This window comes from Mobula hypostoma, chromosome 9 (genome assembly GCF_963921235.1).
Source record: "Mobula hypostoma chromosome 9, sMobHyp1.1, whole genome shotgun sequence".
Lineage (NCBI taxonomy): Eukaryota > Metazoa > Chordata > Chondrichthyes > Myliobatiformes > Myliobatidae > Mobula > Mobula hypostoma.
Genome location: NC_086105.1, coordinates 4,390,507 through 4,411,243, shown reverse-complemented (window position 1 = coordinate 4,411,243; position 20,737 = coordinate 4,390,507). Strand labels below are relative to the sequence as shown.

The 20,737-nt window shown below is 44.9% G+C and overlaps 1 protein-coding gene across 9 annotated transcripts in view; it reads right to left on the bottom strand.

Moving 5' to 3' along the window:
- Positions 1-20,737, bottom strand: part of mybpc1 (myosin binding protein C1) — a 158,281-nt gene that overhangs the window by 34,222 nt on the left and 103,322 nt on the right. For all 9 annotated transcript variants that reach the window (XM_063057635.1, XM_063057633.1, XM_063057634.1 and 6 more), the window contains 5 exons: positions 18,446-18,550; positions 16,760-16,948; positions 11,141-11,275; positions 3,439-3,606; positions 522-610 (listed from right to left, as the gene is read on the bottom strand). In XM_063057635.1, coding sequence (XP_062913705.1) covers positions 522-610; positions 3,439-3,606; positions 11,141-11,275; positions 16,760-16,948; positions 18,446-18,550 — 686 coding nt within the window. The remainder of the gene's footprint in view (positions 1-521; positions 611-3,438; positions 3,607-11,140; positions 11,276-16,759; positions 16,949-18,445; positions 18,551-20,737) is intronic.

Sequence of the window (20,737 nt, the reverse complement as noted above, 5' to 3'; positions counted from 1 at the left end):
AATTACGTACCACCAGGATCAAGAAGAGCCTCTATCCCACTGTGAGATTATGGAATGGCCCCTTGTATGATAAGATGGACTCTTGACCTCACAATCTACCTTGTTATGATCTTGGACCTCTTTGTCTACCTGCATGCACCTTCTCTGTAGCTGTTACACTACATTCTGCATTCTGTTACTGTTTTCCCTTGTTCTACCTCAATGCACTGTGTAATGACCTGATCTGTATGAACAGTGTGTAAGACAAGTTTTTCACTGTCCCGGTACATGTGACAACAATAAACCGGTTCCAGTGGCTGGGTGTGAGTGACAGACCCAGTTTAGTTGGGCTTGTGTTGCACTCTCCAGCCTCTCCAAGTGGGATAGCACTGGGAAACGATGGGCTGATGTACCGACTCCCCAAGCAAGCATGGGCTGAGTTGTTTCAGACCTTGCACAAAGCTGGGACCCAGCCTGGAACACTTCCTAGTGGTGAGAGTGAATGCCTGAAAGCATCAACAACACAGACCCACACTCCATACCTGGAAAGGGATCAGGAGGTTCAGAGATTCTCCGACTTTCCGAATATATGTTTGTTTCAGCTGCCGTGGGAGACGGATCTTGGGAGGTTCTGAAAAATAAGGATGGAAATGCACATGGTAATTCGTGAGTTATAGCCGTGTCAATGTGGCAGACAGAGGGGGCACACTCACACAGTGTGTCACTCGCACACACACACTCACGCGCACACACTTGCATGCACACACTCATGCACACACACACACTCACACACACACACACACTCACACACTGTGTCACTCAGTCAGGATGCTGTTCATCGACTATAGCTCAGTATTTAATACCATCATTCTCACAATCCTGATTGAGAAGTTACAGAACCTGGGCCTCTGTACCTCCCTCTGCAATTAGATCCTCAACTTCCTAACCGGAAGACCACAGTCTGTGCAGATTGGTGATAACATATCCTCTTCGCTGACAACACTGGCACACCTCAAGGATGTGTGCTTAGCCCACTGCTCTACTCTCTGTATACCCACAACTGTGTGGCTAGGCACGGCTCAAATACCATCTATAAATTTGTTGATGATACAACCATTGTTGGTAGAATCTCAGATGGTGACGAGGGGGCGTACAGGAGTGAGATATGCCAACTAGTGAATGGTGCCACAGCAACAACCTGGCACTCCATGTCAGTCAGATGAAAGAGCCGATTGTGGACTTCTGGAAGGGTAAGACGAAGGAACACATTCCAATCCTCATAGAGGGATCGGAAGTGGAGAGAGTGAGCAGTTTCAAGTTCCTGGGTGTCAAGATCTCTGAGGATCAAACCTGATCCCAACGTATCGGTGTAGTTATAAAGAAGGCAAGACAGCAGCTATACTTTATTAGGAGTTTGAAGAGATTTGGCATGTCAACAAATACACTCAAAAACTTCTATTGATGTACTGTGGAGAGCATTCTGACAGGCTGCATCACTGTCTGGTATGGAGGGGCTACTGCACAGGACCAAAAGAAGCTGCAGAAGGTTGTAAATCTAGTCAGCTCCATCTTGGGCACTAGCCTACAAAGTATCCAGAGCATCTTTAGGGAGTGATGTCTCAGAAAGGCAGCGTCCATTATTAAGGACCTCCAGCACCCAGGGCATGCCCTTTTCTCACTGTTACCATCAGGTAGGAGATACAGAAGCCAGAAGGCACACACTCAGCGATTCAGGAACAGCTTCTTCCCCTCTGCCATCCGATTTGTTAATGGACATTGAATCTTTGGTCACTACCTCACTTTTTAAAAAAAATATACATTATTTCTGTTTTTGCATGTTTTTTTAATCTACTCAGTATAAATAATTGATTTAGTCGTTTATTTATTCTTATTATTATTTTTATTATATTTTTTTCTCTCTCTCTTCGACATTACGTAAGTTAACAAATTTCACGGCACATGCTGATGAAGATAAACCTGATTCTGATTTCACGCGCGCACACGCATGCACACACACACACACACACACACACACACACACACACACTGTCTCACCACACACACGCAGTCTCATTACACACACACACACACACACACACACACATACAGTCTCACCACACACACACACACACTTATAAATGCACCCCACACTCAAGCACCTACAAGGAAGCATGCCTACAGAGGATACCCACACACGTAGGCACGAAAGGCTCACACAGTAGCAGCCATTATAGCAGTGCCCATACCAGCTCTGATTCTACACATACACACTGCACAAAACTTCTACAGTCTACCATAGACACATCACTGACAGACTCCTTTAATTTAACATGGTTCCAATTTAATAATCTCACGCCTATAGTGACAGTGATAAATATCATCCAGACCCTCGGAGCCCACCCACACTTGTGTTTAGTGAACATCAGAAAGGAGGCACGCCAGCAGCCTCACTGTCTGGTACGGAGGTTCTAATGCACGAGATCGCAGGACTTTACAGAGGGTTAAGCTTTCAGCCCGCTCCATCACAGGCACAACCCTCCCCACCAACAGGGGCATCTTCAGGAAGCAGTGCCTCAAGAAGGCGGCATCCATCATCAAGGACCCTCACCACCCAGGACATGCCCTCTTCTCATTACTGCCTCTGGGGAGGAGCTACAGGAGCTTGAGGTCACACACTCAATGTTTCAGGAACAGCTTCTTACCCTTCGCCATCAGGTTTCTGAATGGACAATGAACACTACATGTTTCTTTTTTCTGCCCTATTTATTTATCAGTAATTTTATGCCTTTGGTCTGTACTGCTGTAGCAACTCAGCAAATTTCACATCTTACAGACATCAGAATGTGGAAGGAATATGATCTAAGTGACCTTCATTGTAGAACAATAATTGGATAGTTGGTGCCAGATGGGGTGCTTTGAGTATCTCAGAAACTGCTGATTTCCTGGGATTTTTCACCTACAACCGTCTCTAGAGATTACAGAGAATGGTGTGAAAAACAAAAAAAAACATCCAGAGAGCGGCAGTTCTGTGGGTGAAAGCACCTTGTTAATGAGAGAGGTCAGAGGAGAATGGCCAGACTGGTTCAAGCCAACAGGAAGGTGACGCTATCTCAAATAGCTATGCGTTACACAGTGGTGTGCCGAAGACCATCTCTAAAGCACAACCTGTCGAGTCCTGAAGTGGAGGGACTGCAGCAGCAGAAGACCATGAACATACGTCCAATGGGCACTTAATTAGGTACAGGATGTGTTAATAAACTGGTCACTGAATGTTTGCCGTGCGATTTGTGTATTGTAGCAGCAGTACAGTGTAAGATATAAAGAAATCATTATAAGTCGGAATTTAAAAATTAATCGTGCAAAAGAGGAATGTTGAGGTAGTGTTCATAGATCGTTCAGAAATGGCCTCTACACTACCGGGAGTCAGTAACCAAACATTGGGCAGAGATGTGTGCTCACCCACCACCTCCTTAACAAGAATAGCCTGGGACAGACAGATGGGAGGGCTTTCCCCAGCCACGTTCACGGCCTTCACTCTCACGTGGATCTTCTCGTTGGTCGGGAGGCCAGTTATCGTGTACTTGGTTTTGTCAGTCAGCTCCTTGTTTGCCACGATCCACTCATCCGCTGGGCAACAGCATAGGAAAGGAGGAAAACATTAGTACCAATCAGAACAAAGATAACTTGCCTTTAGTTTTGCTGGACCTTCTGGGAACTTTCCTGCATATAATTTTACAGTGATCGGATGTCAGAGGTAAGTTCTTTACAAAGAGAATAGTGGGTGTGTGCAACACTCTGACGGGTGGTAAAGGCAGATACATTTGGGACAGTTAGGAGGCCCTTAGATAAGCACATGGGTGATGGAAAATGGAGGGCTATGTGTGAGGGAAAGGTTAGATTGATCTTAGAGTACATTAAAAGGTTGGCACTACATTGTAGGCCGAGGAACCTGTCCTGTGCTCTAATGTTTTATGTTCTCTGTATGCTGACACACAAAAATGAATAGTAAGCCATGAAGGGTTACCATGGCAACTGGGAGCAGTGGGGATGTTTGAGAGGCTGGAATCGACAAAATAGGCAGAGGATATGCTGCAAGGCCGAGGAAATGAGAGAGAATGTGCAGACAGGGTGGAGGGAGAGGTGGTGAAGTTAAACGTAAACATGTCAGGAGGAAGGAGAGCTCAGAATTAGAGGGTTGTTGTGTATTTAATACAGTAATATTTGAGTAATACTGTAAATATATTGTTTGATTAAATATTCTTTATTTACATAATTCATTATGGGTTATATGTAAAAGTATGTGAATGGCATATGTCATTACATCACCATGTCATATGTGCATCCCTCACTAAAAGTAAAATGAAGTAGTCAATATGTGTCCCAGATCCCACTTTTTCTTTCAATTAATTTCTGGAGTTACAAAGCATAACGGTGATGATGAAATAGTTCTAAAATGAACCTGAGGCAACAACCTACCTGTTGAGGTGTAGAACCTTTTTCTTTGAAAGGGGAAAGGGATGTTTGAGTTAAATAAAAAGGTAGAAAACAGATTAAATACATGGTTCATGGGGATCAGAGGGCCAGAACAGTTAGTGGGGAAGTTGTGGAGGCAGATGTTGGTAAGATCTCAGACAAAATCAGTAATCAAAAGGTTAAACATGGTGCAACTAGTCACAAAATGGTGGAGGAACTCAGCAGGCCAGGCAGAATCAATGAAAAAAAGTACAGTCGACGTTTCAGGCCGAAACCCTTCGGCAGGATCTGCAGAATTCCTCCACCATTTTGTGTATGTTGCTCAGAGGGGTGGCATTACTAGTCAGGGAAATGTCTATCCTGACAAAGCAGTACTGTGACTGGAGAACTCGACTAGTGAGGCTTAATGGGTGAAACTAAGAAATAAGAAAGGTGTAACCAGGTTAATGTGGCTATATTGGAATTGGAATTGGTTGTTGACTTCAGAAGGAGTAGCGGACTGCACGACCCAATTTACATCGGTGGTGTGCAATTGGAACAGGTCAAAAGCTTTAAGTTCCTTGGGGTCAATATCACAAATGACCTGACTTGGTCCAACCAAGCAGAGTCCAATGCCAAGATGGCCCACCAGCGCCTTTACTTCCTGAGAAAACTGAAGAAATTTGGCCTGTCCCTTAAAACCCTCACTAATTTTTATAGATGCACTATAGAAAGCATGGAAGTTGAAAGTATGGAAGTTGTCCTGTCCAAGACCAGAAGAAGCTGCAGAAGATCGTGAACATGGTGCAGCACATCACACAAACCAATCTTCCGTCCTTGGACTCATTTTACACCGCACGCTGTCGGAGCAGTGCTGCCAGGATAATCAAGCACACGACCTACCCAGCCAACACACTTTTCGTCCCTCTTCCCTCCGGGAGAAGGCTCAGGAGCTTGAAGACTCGTACGGCCAGATTTGGGAACAGCTTCTTTCCAACTGTGATAAGACTGCTGAACGGATCCTGACCTGGATCTGAGCCGTACCCTCCAAATATCCGGACCTGCCTCTCGGTTTTTTTGCACTACCTTACTTTCCATTTTTCTATTTTCTATTTATGATTTATAATTTAAATTTTTAATATTTACTATCAATTTGTAATCCAGGGAGCGGGAAGCGCAGAATCAAATATCGTTGGATACGTTCTAGTACCAATTGTTTGATGACAATAAAGTATAAAGTATATTACAGACCACCCAACAGTCCGAGGGATTTAGGGGAACAAATTTGTAGAGAGATCGCAGACTGTTGCAAGAAACATAAGGTTGCTATAGTAGTACACATAAAATGTTGGAGGAACTCGGCAGGCCAGGCAGCATCTGTGGAAAGAAGCACAGTCCACATTTCGGGCCAAAACCCTTCGGCAGGACTGGAGAAAAAAAGCTGAAGAGTAGATTTGAAAGGTAGGGGGAGGGGAGAGAGAAATGCCAGGCGATAGGTGAAACTTGGAGGGGGGGGATGAAGCAAAGAACTGAGAATTTGATTGTCAAAGAAACAGAAGGCCATGGAAGAAAGGAAAAAAAGGGGGGGGGAGGAGCAGCAGAGGGAGTCACTGGGCAGGCAAGGAGATAACATGAGAGGGAGGGAGGGAGGGAAATGTTGAAGTGGGGGGGGGAGAGGCATTACTGGAACCTCCCACTGAGGTTGTGTGGAACTACAACCAGAAGTCTTGGGTTAAGGGTGAAAGGTGAGAACTTTAAAGGGAACATGAGAGGAAACTTCTTCATTCAGAGGTTTGTGAGAGTATGGAATGAGCTGCCAGCACAATTGGTGCATACAAGTTCGATTTCAACATTGAAGAGAAGTTTGGATAGGTACGTGGATGTTTGGGGTATGGAGGGCTATGGCCCTGGTGCAGGTCAATAGGGTAGGCAGTTTAAATGGTTTCAGCATAGACTAGATGGGCCAAAGGGTCTGTTTCTGTGCTGTACTTCTCTATGATACAATGAATCTATAAACAGTGAGTACCGGGTGATAATAATCATAAATAAAAAAAACAGAAATGGCTGGCTACATCAGAAATATAGATGCATTTGATTGTACAACAGATATCTGGTTGATGTATACTGAACAAATTGAACAGCATTTTGAAGCAAACAGAATAGCCAATGAAAAGTGAGTGTCAGTTATGCTGGGTGTAATAGGTGGAAAAGCATACAGTTTGTTTAGAAGTTTGACTGCTCTAATTAAACCATGTTTAACCTTTTGATTCCTGATTTTGTCTGAGATCCTACCAACATCTGCCTCCACAACTTCTCCACTAACTGTTCTGGCACTCTATTTCCCATGAACCATGAGCTTTGCTGATATTATGAAAGTAATGAAGGAATATTTAGAAGTGAAACCTTTATTGTTTGCAGAACACTTTATGTTTCATAAATAGAATCAGAAGGAAGGGGAGTCTATTTCAGCGTATGTGGCTGAATTGAAGAAATTGAGTATTTTCCGTGATAGGTTTAATGATGCACTAAGAGATTGTTTACTTTGTGTAATCTTACAAGAAAGTATTCAAAAACAGTTCTTAACTGAAGCACAACTCACATTTAAAAGAGCAGTTGAAGTTGCTGTATCAATGGAAACAGCCGCGAGAGACACAACTGAGTTGAAGTCAGGAATTAAAGTGAGCATGAACAAAATTGCAACATTTAAACAAAAACCTGCCTGGCTGAACAAATTGTGTTATCGTTGTGACAGTGACTGATATACACCAGACCAATGCAGGTTTAAAGGTGAAACTTTCAGAAAGTGCAACAAAGTAGGACACACACAAAGAGCATGTGAGGCAGACAAAAAGCAGACTGCATGTGGAAAAGATGAAGTTACAGTTTCAAAAAGAACATGCTGTTGATGAAAAATCTGATAATGATGGGAGTGACACAGGAATGTGTCGTGTTAAGATTTACAGTGTGAAAACTGAGAGTAGACAAATAATATGGCTTACGTCAGAAGTCAATGGCAACTTAATTAACATGTAATGGACACTGGCTCAGCTGTTTCAATCATTCCACAAAGTGAGTTTGTATGGCATTTCAAAGATACTGAACTGAAATCTGCAGATATCTAACTAAGAACTTATACTGGAGAAAAGATAACTCCTGTGAGAATGACAATTGTAACAGTGAAATACAATTACCAACAAGCCACTTTGGGTTTGTATGTAGTAAAGACAGAAGGGCCAGCATTGTAGGACTATGAATGCCTGAGACCCACTACAACTTGATTGGAGATCCATCCACCATTTGCATGCCACATCCCCTCCAACAGAGTCAACTGCAAACAGGTTAAGAGAGGCACTGGATGATGCCACAAGTGTTCAAGGATAGCATTGGAAAACTCAAATGTATCAAGGGTGAAATAGCATTAAATGAAAATGCCACACTCATGTGCTACAAGACTGATCCTGCTCTTTATATCACTCGTGATAAAGTATCCAGTGAGTTAGATCCAATGGATATGGAACAAATTCTTTCCAAAGCTGAGTGGAGCTGATGGGTAACACTAGTGGTTCCAGGAACCAAGAAGAATGGGTCTGTCAGGATCTGTGGTGCTATTGAAAGTAGACCAATACCTTCTGCCCAGGACAGAGGATATCTTTGCAAACCTTTCTGGAGAAAAACGCTTCAGCAAAGTGTGGACTGAAGATGGAGATGGAAGAAGAATCCAACACTCACAAACGGCTTTGTCAATATAATAGGCTTATTTTTGAAGTTGCTTTTGCACCTGCACGCTGGCAGAGAGTTATGGACCAGGTGCTGCAAGGCTGTCCAGGTACGCGTGTTACCTGGATGACATCATTGTTACCAGTGAGGATGACAAGGAACATCTCCAAAATCTCAGGATATTGTTAAAAGATTAGAAGATTATGGGCCCAAAGCACAATGCAACAAGTGTGAATTCTTTAAACCTTATGTGGGGATTGAGAGTTGCACCATCCAAGCTGAGAGCTGAAGTATTTGAGGAGCTAAATCTATGCATGGTCAAAATGAAATCATTGGCTTGAAGCTTTGTCTGGTGGCCTGAGACAGATCAGCTGATCGAGTAGTTTGCCAACACATCCAGAAGATGCCAAGAGTGGCCCCTCTCTATCCCTGGGAATGTCCTGCATGGCCCTGGCAGAGGATTCACATGGATTTTGCCAGACCATCGATGGGCACAAATTTCTTGGTAATGGTGGATGCAGTTGCGAAGTGGCCTGAAGTGTTCCCACTGGCCTCCATGATAACCTGACATACCGGTGATGTGTTGAGACTGGTGTTCCTGAATACTCAGTGACAATGGACCGCAGTTTGTTATGGAACAGTTTCAGTCATTCCTGAAAATGAATAGTACATCTGCACCGTACCACCCAGCTACAGATGGCTAGTGGAAAGGTTTGGCCAGAGTCTAATCAACACACTGAGTAATGTCAGCAGAACACACTACACTGACACAGAATCAAAGCTCGCCAATTTCCTCCTTGCACATCGCAATGCCGCACACTCCCCAACCAACAATTCACCAGCTGTGCTGCCCCTGGGTCGTCCCTTGCATTCACACTTGGATCTCCTAAAAGCCAGTCTCAGAAGGAGCAGGCAGGACAAACAGCTGAGGCAAAATGAAGGGTCCTTAAACAAGGAGGTTTGATGTTTCACTCCTGGACAAGCAGAATGGGCAAGGGACTACAGAGGTGATCAAAAGTGGGAGATTGGAAAGATTAAGGACAGAACTGGGCCATTCTTCTACACAGTGAAGACTGTGTCCGGTATCATCTGGAGATGACACATTGATCAATTGATCAGTTGAGGAGAACAGAGCCAATTGTCAGAGAAGAAAGGCATCCGGAAATTTCAGAACAACTTCCTGCAGTCCCAGGGTCAACTCCTACAACCACCACAGAGGAGGACCCAGAACCTGAGATTGTATCACAGCCACAAGTGTCTCCCGCCGAGCGAATGATTTCCCTTGTTAGGAAAGACGTTAACCCACAAGAGTAAGAAACCCCCTGGAGTGATTCTTCTGAGGGGGAGCTTCATCACTCAGAGTGGTGAGAGTGTGGAACGAGCTGCCAGCGAAAGTGATGGATACAGGTTCAAATGTCATGTTTAAGAGACGTTTGGATAGATACAAGATAAGAGAGGTATGGAGGGCCATGGTCTGGACGCTGGTAGGTGGGATGAAGCAGAAAACCAAGATAAACTAATAAAGCTGAAGGGCCTAATTCTTTGTTGTAGTGCTTTGCAGACATCCCACCCTGCAAAAACTCAATTCAGGGAGGTAGCAGCATCAATTTGCGGGAGACTCCCGGAACTTCCGGGAGAGGTGGGATGTCTGCAATAGAGTAGCTCCTTAGCAGCCAGCCAGCTAGTTTAAATAACGTTAGCTATGCTACTGGTTAAACTCACCTCAACATGTCTTTTACAGTCATCTAACCCAATAGAAAAGTCACTGTTGCAAACAGTGCAGCGAGCAACACTGTCATTATTTTTGACCCTATTAGGCAGGGGTACACTTTAGTGTAGTCTGGGGTGAAATACGTTTTATATTTTCTTTTTTTGGAACGCTCTGCCATGGCGCGCGCGCTCTCTCTCTCTCACTCTTGTGCTCTCAAAAAAATCGATTTCTGAGATATTGTATATAAGTTGTTGGCATCAGGGAGCCACTATCAATATGCAGGAGACTCCCAGAACTACTGGGAGAGGTGGGATGTCTGGCTCTGCGACTTCAAAATATAGAGCAACAAGTCTGGAAGTAGAGGTGCAGAGGATAAGTCTGCGAGTCTGGGCCAGGGTTGGGTTGGAGGTCTAATGTCTGCAAGTCTTGAGAGTCTGAGGTCATATACTGGAGGCCCAGAGGCAGCCTGTCCTGGGATTGGAGGCCCAGAGGCAGCCTGTCCTGGATTTGGAGGCCCAGAAGCAGACAGTCCTGGGATTGGAGGCCCAGAGGCAACCTGTCCTGGGATTGTTGGCCTGAAAGCAGCCTGTCCTGGATTTGGAGGCCTGAAAGCAGCCTGTCTTGGGATTGTAGGCCCAGAAGCAGCCTGTCCTGGGATTGTAGGCCCAGAAGCATCCTGTCCTGGGATGGAAGCCTGGAAGCAGCCTGTCTTGGGACTGGAGGCCCATCTATGTCTGTGACTTGGGTGTGTGGGAAAGGGGCTTGTTTGCTATTGTGTCTTTGTTTTGCTCAGTTGTTACTGCTTGAATTGTTCTGCTGGATATTGCCTAAAGGTCAAAAGTAAATTTATTATCAAAGTACGTATATGTCGCCATATACAACCTTGAAATTCATTTTCTTTGGACATACTCAATAAATCCATAATAGAATAAATGAAAGACTGCACCAACTTGGATGTTCAACCAGCGTGTAAAAGACAATAAACTACAAATAAATAAATAAACAAACAAACAAACAAATAAATACATAACGAGATTAAGGGTCCTTGAAAGAGAGTCCATTGTTTGTGGGAACATTTCAGTGAAGTTGAGTGAAGTTATTCCCTTTGGTTCAGGAACATACTATACTGGCACTGGAACGCGTGGTGACTCTTGTGGGCTGCCCCCAGCACAACTTTAAGTGGTGTTGTTTATTGATGCAGGTGACACATTTCACTGAATGTTTCGATGTTCATGCGCTCAACAAATCTGAATCTGAAAATACATGTGATCGCAGGCTTACATCCTTCCAGACAATACTCGATACGGTATCCATCCAGACCCGCTGCACCGATACGCTCGGGGGGCCGCCACTTGAGCGATACGCTGTTATCCGTCACACCATCGCAAGTGAGGAGTGTGGGCTCGCTGGTGGGTGCTGGACAATAAAACAGAGCAGAGAGATGAGAGACCCTTCGGTGTAACATTATCAGTTAAAGAAATGGAGAGGAAGAAGGGGAATCTCCTTTCCCAAACGACCACACATGTAGATAGGATGAGGACGGCATCTGGCATGCAAACCTTCACTGGTCAGAGAAATGGATACAAGAGTGATGTTGCAGCTTGGCAAAGTAGCATAAGGGTCAGCCAATCACTTTACGGCCCCGTGATCAGTGACCGGGATCAATTCCCACCACAGTCTGAAAGGAGTTTGTATGTTCTCCCCATGACTGTGTGGCTTTCCTCTCAGTACTACAGTTTCCTCCCACATTCCAAAGGTGAACAGGTTAGGGTTAGTAAATTGTGGGCGTGCTATGTTGGCGCTGGAATTGTGGTGACACTTACAGGCTGCCCCCAGCACATAGTTAGACTGTGTTGGTCGTCAGTGCAAATGACACATTTCACTGAATGTTTCGATGGATGCCCTTGTGACAGATAAAGCCAACCAGCCCTATAAAACTCTTTTGGCCACAGTTGGAGACTTGAGAGACTGCCAATGTTGGAATCTCAAACACCAGACAATTTGCCGGAGGAACTCAAGTGTCAGTCAGCAACCTGGTAGGGACTTGACCCAAAGCGGTGACAACTTCTTCCCCCCCACCCCCACAGATGCTGATTGACCTGCTGAGTTCCTCCAGCATTATTTCTGGTGCTCTACGCTGAGAGTATTGATGGATAGATACTTTATTGATCCCACATGAAACAACAGTGTCACAGTAGCATTACAAGTGCAAAGGTATAAATATTGGAAAAGAAGTAGAAAGATTAAAAAATAAGTTACCACAAACAGTCTAACAGGAGGGGAGGGGGGTCATCACTTCCCCGGCTATAGGTTGACTCATTAAAGAGCCGAATGGCCGAGGGTAAGAATGATCTCATATTGCGCTCTTTGGAGACTGCTGTCTCAGTCTATTACTAAAAGTACTCCTCTGTTCTGCCAAGGTGGCATGCGGAGGGTGAGAAACATTGTCCAGAATTGCCAGGATTTTCCATAGGGTTCCTTGTTCTACCACAGCCTTCAGTGTGTCCAATTTGACTCCTATAACAGAGCCAGCCTTTCTAATCAGTTTATTGAGCCCGTTGGCATCACCAGTGTTGATACCATTTCCCAGCACACCACTAGAGTGATCAGCAGCACTGGGGCTCCACAGGGGACTGTCTTGTCTCCCTTTCTCTTCACCATTTACACCTTGGACTTCAACTACTGCACAGAGTCTTGTCATCTTCAGAAGTTTTCTGATGACTCTGCCATAGTTGGATGCATCAGCAAGGGAGATGAGGCTGAGTACAAGGCTACGGTAGGAAACTTTGTCACATGGTATGAGCAGAATTATCTGCAGCTTAATGCAAAAAAGACTAAGGGGCTGGTGGTGGACCTGAGGAGAGCTAAGGCACCGGTGACCCCTGTTTCCATCCAGGGGGTCAGTGTGGACATGGTGGAGGATTACAACTACCTGGGGGTATAAATTGACAATAAACTGGACTGGTCAAAAAACACTGAGGCTGTCTACAAGAAGGGTCAGAGCCGTCTCTATTTCCTGAGGAGACTGAGGTCCTTTAACATCTGCCGGACGATGCTGAGGATGTTCTACGAGTCTGTGGTGGCCAGTGCAGGCTGAGGGTAGCAGACACCAACAGAATCAACAAACTCATTCGTCAGGCCAGTGATGTTGTGGGGATGGAACTGGACTCTCTGACGGTAGTGTCTGAAAAGAGGATGCTGTCCAAGTTGCATGCCATCCTGGACAATGTCTCCCATCCACTACATAATGTACTGGTTGGGCACAGTACATTCAGCCAGAGACTCATTCCACCGAGATGCAACACAGAGCATCATAGGAAGTCATTCCTGCCGGTGGCCATCAAACTTTATAACTCCTCCCCTGGAGGGTCAGACACCCTGAACCAATAGGCTGGTCCTGCACTTATTTCCTGGCATAATTTACATATTACTATTTAATTATTTATGGTTTTATCACTATTTAATTATTTAAGGTACAACTGTAACAAAAATTAATTTCCCTTGGGATAAATAAAGTATGACTATGACTATTACATAGAAGATTGTACTGGCAATAACAGACTGGTAGAACATGTGAAGCAGAGGCCTGTATACTCCAAAGGGCCTCAGTCTCCTTAGGAAGTAGAGTGACTCTAGTCTTTCTTGTACACGGCCTCTGTGTTGGTGCTCCACTCAAGTCTGTCATCCAGCTGCACCCCCAGGTACTTGTAAGTCCTCACCACATCCAAGTCCTCACCATCAATAGTAACAGGGAGCAACTCGGGCTTGGTCTTCCTAAAGTCCATCACCATCTCCTTTGTTTCACTGACATTGAGCTGCAGATGATTCAGCTTGCACCATTTGACAAAGTTCTCCACCAGGGCCATGTATTCATACTCCCATCCTTTCTTTATACACCCAACTATTGCTGAGTTTTCAGAGAATTCCTGCTGATGAAATGACTCAGTGTTGTATTTACAGTCCGAGGTAAACAGGGTAAGCAGGAAGGGAGCCAATACAGTCCCCTGTCAGGCCCCAGTGCTGCTTATAGCCATGTCTGACACACAGCTCTGAAGCTGCACACACTGTGGTCTGCCAATCAGATAGTCCATTGTCCAGGATTCAATGGAAGAGCCAACCTGCATTGAACTGAGCTTTTCCTCCAGCAATGAGGGCTGTACGGTATTGAAGGCACTAGGGAAATCAAAACACATGATCCTCACATTGCTACCCTGCTTATCCAAAATGGGAGTAGGTTCTGTTCAGCAGGCAGATAACAGCATCATCGACTCCAATGTGCTCCTGGTAGGCAAACTGCAAGGGAGCGGGGGCTGAGCTGACCGGGGGTCGGAGGTGAGACAGGACCAGCCTCTCTAGAGTCATCGTGATGTGTGAGGTCAGGGCCACTGGACGGTAATCATTCAAGACTTTCAGTTGGCCCTTCTTGTGTATTGGAAACACTCATGATGTTTTCCACACAGTCTGGACCTTTTCAGACTGAAAATGCGCTGGAGACCTCCCGCAATTCTGGTTGCTGTTGTAGGAAAAATGTTGAGGCTTCAGAGAAAGTGCAGAAGAGATTTACTAGGACACTGCCTGGATAATCTTGGAAACTTGGGTTGTTTCCCCTGGGCTTCTTCTGATTGCTACAATCAGGGAGGATGGACAGGAGCCTGAAGACACACACTCAGTGATTCAGGAACAACTTCTTCACCTCTACCATCAGTTTCAGAATGGACAAGGAACCCATGAACATTCCCTCACTATTTTTCCCCTCTCTTTTTGTAGTACCTATTTAATTTAATGTGTTATATATATATATACTTATTGTAATTTATAGTTTATAAAATTATATATTGCACTGTACTGCTGCTGCAAAACAACAAATTTCACAAAATATGCCAGAGATATTAAAGCTGACTTTGAGAGGGATAGACAGTCGTCTATTTATTTATTTATTTATTTATTTAGCAATACGGTGTAGAATATGTCCTTCAGGCCCTTCGAGCCACACCACCCAACAACCCCTGACAAACCCGATTTAACCCTCCTCTGATTACGGGATAATTTACAACAACCAATTAACCATCCCAGTACGTCTTTGGACTGTGGGAGGGAATGGGAGCACCCAGGGAAAGCCCACACATCCCACGAGGAGGTTGCACGGACAACTTACAGAGGATTGAGCTCCAGACTCTGGCACCCTGAGCTGTAGTAGCATTGTAATAATCGCTACACTACCATGGTTTGCCCAGATACTAGAGCATATGCATTTAAGGTGAGAGGGGGAAAGTCAAAGAAGATGTGAAGGGCAATTTATTTAATTTTACACTAGACATTGAATAGGGGCCTGGAACAAGCTGCCAAGGGAAGTGCTGGAAGCCGAAAGGACAGGGGGAATTAAGACAGACACATGAAAATTCTGGGAATGGAGAGAAATGGATCTGGTTCAGTTTCTCACGTGTACATTAAGACAAACCGTGAAACCCATCATTTGTTTTAACAACCTACACATCCCAGTGCCAACATAGTACGCCCATCACACCTGGCAGGACAACTCAAGGAACGATCATGAGCAGGCAGAGGAGATGTAGTTTGATTTGGCACCATGTTCAGCACAGACTTTGTGGGCAGAATGGCCTGTCTTGTGCTGTACTTTTCAAAGCAAGTTTAAAATGGGCTGTTATACTGAATAAGAGATTGTACCAAACACTGCCAGCAGACTGAAATCCATCTGGCCCTCTTACAAATTGGCACAGATCTCAAACCACCCTGGCGTCAATATATCCGGACATTGATGGGGGAAAAGTAGAGAGGTACAGGTCAAACGTGGGCAAATGAGATCTTAGATGGACATGGGTGAGATGGGCTGAAGGGCTTGTTTCTGCGCTCTGACACTATAACTCTTTCTGACAATAAAGCAGATGGTGGAGTTCAGGAAGCGGAAGTCGAGGGACACACACCAGTCCTTATTGAGGGGTCAGCAGTGGAAAGGGTTAGTAGTTTCAAGTTCTTGGGTGTCCACATTCACGTTGCCACAGTAGCGTAGCAGTTAGCGAGACACGATTACAGCTCGGGGTGTTGGAGTTCAGAGTTCAATTCCGGTGCCGTCTCTGTACGTCCTTCTTGTGGAAAGCTTGGGCTGTCCCCCAGGTGCTCTGGTTTCCTCCTACAGTCCCGAGATGTACCAGCTCGGCTAATTGGTCATTGTAAATTGTCCCAAAGTTAAGCTTGGGCTAAACAGCTGGGTTGCTGAGCCATGCAATTATAAAGAAGGCATGCCAGCAGCTATATTTCATTAGGAGTTTGAGGAGATGTGGTATGTCACCAATGACACTGGCAAATTTCTACAGATGTCCCGTGGGGAACATTCTAACATCACCATCTCATATAAAGGCTCCAATGCATGGGATCGGAAAGAGCTGCAGAGGATTTGATGCACGGACCTCCCCTGCACAGAGGACATCTTCAAAAGATGATGCCTCAAAAAGGCAGTATCCATCATTAAGGACGCCCATCACCCAGGACATGCCCTCTTCTCATTGCTACCACCGGGAGGAGGTACAGGAGCCTGAAGGTGCACACTCAGTGATTCAGGAACAGCTTCCACTACCTCACTATATTTGTTCTCTCTCTGTGCTGGAATTATGTATATTATAATTATAATTTATAGTATTTTAAGCATTGTTCTGTACTGCTGCCACAAAACAACACATTTTTGCTAGTGATAATACACCTGATTCTGATTTCAGCTCCCTACTGTGTCCGTAAGGAGCCGGATAAACCTGGCAGTAGCCCTGGCAAATATAATTCAGGGAAAGGAGTCACCAACCATTCCTTACACCAGCACGTGGGAGGGTTTGGATTAGTTCATGTTTGGGAATAAAGGAATTCAGAAACTTTGCCTTTGCCTGTTCTTACCGAGAGGAATAAAAGCCTTGGACGGCTCACTGGACTTGGACATCCCTATGGCATTGACGGCAAAGACCCGCACTTCATAGGGAATCCCTTCAATCATGTTCTTGGGTTCAAAGGTCATTTCTTTGCAGAGGTCAAAGTTGAGTCTCATCCAGCGGGAACTTTGTTTCTTCTTTCTCTCGATGATGTAGCCTAGATGTAGGGGAGAGAAGTGAACATTAGCAATAGTCTGTCCTGGTCTGACTATGGAGTTGCTACGGCCAAGAAAGATCACCCCTACTTCCTTAGGAAGCTAAAGAAAGTCAGCGTGTCACCTTTTAACAGTTTTTATTGATGTACCACAGAAAGTATCGTATCTGGATGCATCACAGCTTGGTATGGCAACTGTTCTCTCTGTGAATGCAAGAAAGTGCAGAGGGTTGTGGACACAACTCAGCACATCAGGGAAACCAGCCTCCACTCCATGGACCCTACCTACACTCTCACTGTCTCAGTAAAGCAGCCAACGTAATCAAAGACCCCACTCACCTCTCTCTTCTCTCTTCTCCCCTCTCCCCTGAAAGCATGTACCACCAGGCTCAAGGACAGCTTCTATCCCACGGTTATCAGACTATTGAACCATTCCTTAGTACAGTAAGAGAGACTTTTGATCACACAATTTACCTTGAACTTTACTGTCTGCCTGCACTTTCTCTGTAACTGTTACACTTTATCCGGCACTATTATTGTTTGACCTTGTTCTAGCCCAATGCACTGTGTATTGATCTGATCTGATCTGTACGAGCTGTCTGCAAGACAAGCTATTTGAGATACATCGATGATAAACCCATTCTAATTCCAATTCCAAATCCAAAGTTAATTCAGAGTGCTTCTTTCCACGGCTTCTCTGCAGTGCATCTTACAGATATGACAACAAATTTCATGAATATAAATAACATTTTACACTGATTTGGTGAAGCAACCACGGTAATCAAACGTCCCACCCATCTGGGACATTCTCTCTTCTCCCCTCCCCCTGTGCAGAAGGTCCAGAATCCTGAAAGTACGTACCACCAGGCCCATGGACAGTTTCTACCCCACTGCCATCAGACTCTGAGAAGAAGAGAAAGGGGAAAGTTGAGGGAGGTGGAGGGAAGATGTGACCAGTGGGACCAGTTGGAGCAGATGGCGAATGATGAAGGTTGGTAAGAAGGCTGGTGGGATGAAAGGTAAAGACCAAGAAAACTCAGCTCTACATCCTCACCCCCCCGCCCACAGTAAACCTTCACCCCCCTTGTATATTTATTTCTTATTTATCACAGCGTGAAAATATTCAAAAGTGTCTGCTTCAACTCCCAACATCCATGTCTGTCTTCTGCCAGTCTCTTAAATTTAAACAATCTCTCTCAAATAAATAATTGGCAGGTCAGCTTTTCTGAACTACACTCCTAAACTGTGAAATTCAGTATCTAAAACTATAAGGGATGCAGACTCTGTCGACACTTTTAAACACCGGCTCAAAACCTATTCATTTAACCTTGCTTTTAACTAACATCTTATTGTCTTTTATTTTCATGTTTGCACTTTATCCCATTGTAAAGCAATGCCTGTATGAAAAGTGGTATTTTTGGAACAGCCTGATGCAAGAAGTTTGTAGAATATACTGACTGATACTGTGTTTTCCTAACCTCCTGCGATGTTCCAGCTTACCTAAAATTGGCGAGCTTCCATCGTATTCTGGAGGGTTCCACATCATTGAGCACCAATCTCCTCCCACCTCAGTAACTATTGGCGCTGCGGGGGTATCTGGAACATCTGCAGCAAAAGGAGGAGAATACATCATCAGTAACTTCACTCACGAAGCCCCACCTCAATCTGACGGGAAGGTCCTGCTGTCTCCTTCTGAACTACACTCAGCGACTATATTATGCCTGTACACCTGCTCGTTAATGCAGATATCTAAATTAGCCAATCATGTGGCAGCAACTCCATGCAGAAAAGCATGCAGACATGGTCAGGAGGTTCAGATGTTGCTCAGACCAAACATCAGAATGGGGAAGAAATATGATCTAATTGATTTTGTCTGTGGAATGATTGTTGGTGCCAGATGGGGTGGTTTGAGTATCTCAGAAGCTGTTGATCTCCTAGGGTTTTCATGCACAACAGTCTCTATACTTTACAGAGAATGGTGTGAAAAGCAAAAAAAAAAAACCAGTGAGTGACAGTTCCGTGGGCGAAAATGCCTTGTTAATGAGAGAGGTCAGAGGAGAATGACCAGACTGGTTCAAGCTGACAGGAAGGTGACAGTCATTCAAATAAAAATGATCTTGAAGACCATGCAAGCAAAAAGCATGAGAGATAGTGTGGAGTTCACCTGGATTTCAGGGTCTCATCTTCGGCTAGTCTGGGGGTCAATACTGAAAGTTGATTTGAAGTTTGGAAGTTGAAGAACGGTGGCCGAAGTCTGGAGACTAGTTACCTGGAGGACTGTTCTGGAGTTATAGAACTGTCCATGTGTTGGGGTTGGGGGTGGGGGGGGGGAAGGGTTTTGCTGTTGTTGTTTTGTTGCTTGTTGTGTTCTGTGACGTCCTGCCGAGCACTGTGGGCAGGCTATGTCCCTGGAATGAGAGGTGACACTTGTGGACTGTACACCCACACCCGTACACAAACTTAGGTGTGATGGTCGTTAATGCCAATGGTGCGTTTCACTGTGCGTTTTGATGATAGATAAACCTGAATCTGAATCTGAACCTGTCTGAAATACTCAGTCCATCCCCTGATGTTACCAGTTCTCACCTGTTAAGCAGTGATATGATTTCTTGCTGAATAGGGGCTGAATGGCCTAATTCTGCTCCTATGTCTTATGATTTTATGAATATAATAACATTCAAATGCCACAGAGCCAATGAAGTAATTGTTGTGTACACAGAATGTATTTAACCTGATTCAACCCAGTCAAGCACACCCAGAATCATAGTGTTATGAACACTAACAATTCTCTTTATTCCTGTTGAAGTGTGAAATGATTCACTTCAGAAGGTCGAATTTGAAAGCAGAATGCAGCGTTAATGACAGGATTCTTAGCTGTGTGGAGGAACAGAGGGATCTTGGGGGTCCACATCTTTAGATCCCCCAAAATTGCCACGTAAGTTGTTATGAAGGTGTCGGGTGTGATGGCTTCGTTAGTCAGGGGATTGAGTTCAAGAGATGTGAGGTAGTGTTGCAGCTCTACAGAGGCCTGGTTACATCATGCTTTTGGAATATTGTGTTCAGTTCCGGTTGCCTCATTATAAGAAGCATGTGGACATTTCAGACAGGATGCAGAGGAGACTTAACAGGATGCTGTCTGAGTTAGAGAACGTGTCTTATGAGGATAGGTTGAGCGAGCTAAGGCCTTTCTCTTTGGAGCCAAGGCGGATGAAAGGTGTACAAGATGGTAAGAGGATTAGATCAAGTGGACAGCCAGAGACCTTTTCCCAGGTTGGAAATGCCTAATATGAGGAGGCATAATTTTAAGGTGATTGTAAGAGAGTATAGGGGGGATGTCAGAGGAAGCTGTTTTATACAGAGAGTGTTGAGTGTGTGGTATGGCCTTCCAGTGGTGATGGTAGAGGCAGATATAGTAGGGACATATAAAAAACTCTTATATAAGCATATGGATGATATGGAAATGGAGGGCTGTGTGGATGGTCCCAAGCCTGGCAGTGAAAGGGGGAGGGCCGGACAGGGGGTTAACAACCCCATCCCACAAAAACCTAGTGCTACAGGACACCAGAGGAAGCTCCAAGTACCTCATCTCTGGGTCTTCAAAGGTGGGCTACACCTGAGGACAGCTTGAAAGGCTGGCCCAGGACAGGGCCCCGGCTCTGGTGGGATGCTGACCGTGGCCTGTGCCCCAGTTGAGGTGATGTGTAAGTGGGAGGGAAGGGTTAGATTGAACTTAGAGTAGGTTAAAAGGTCAGCACAACATCATGGGCTAAAGGTCTGTACTGTGCTGTAATG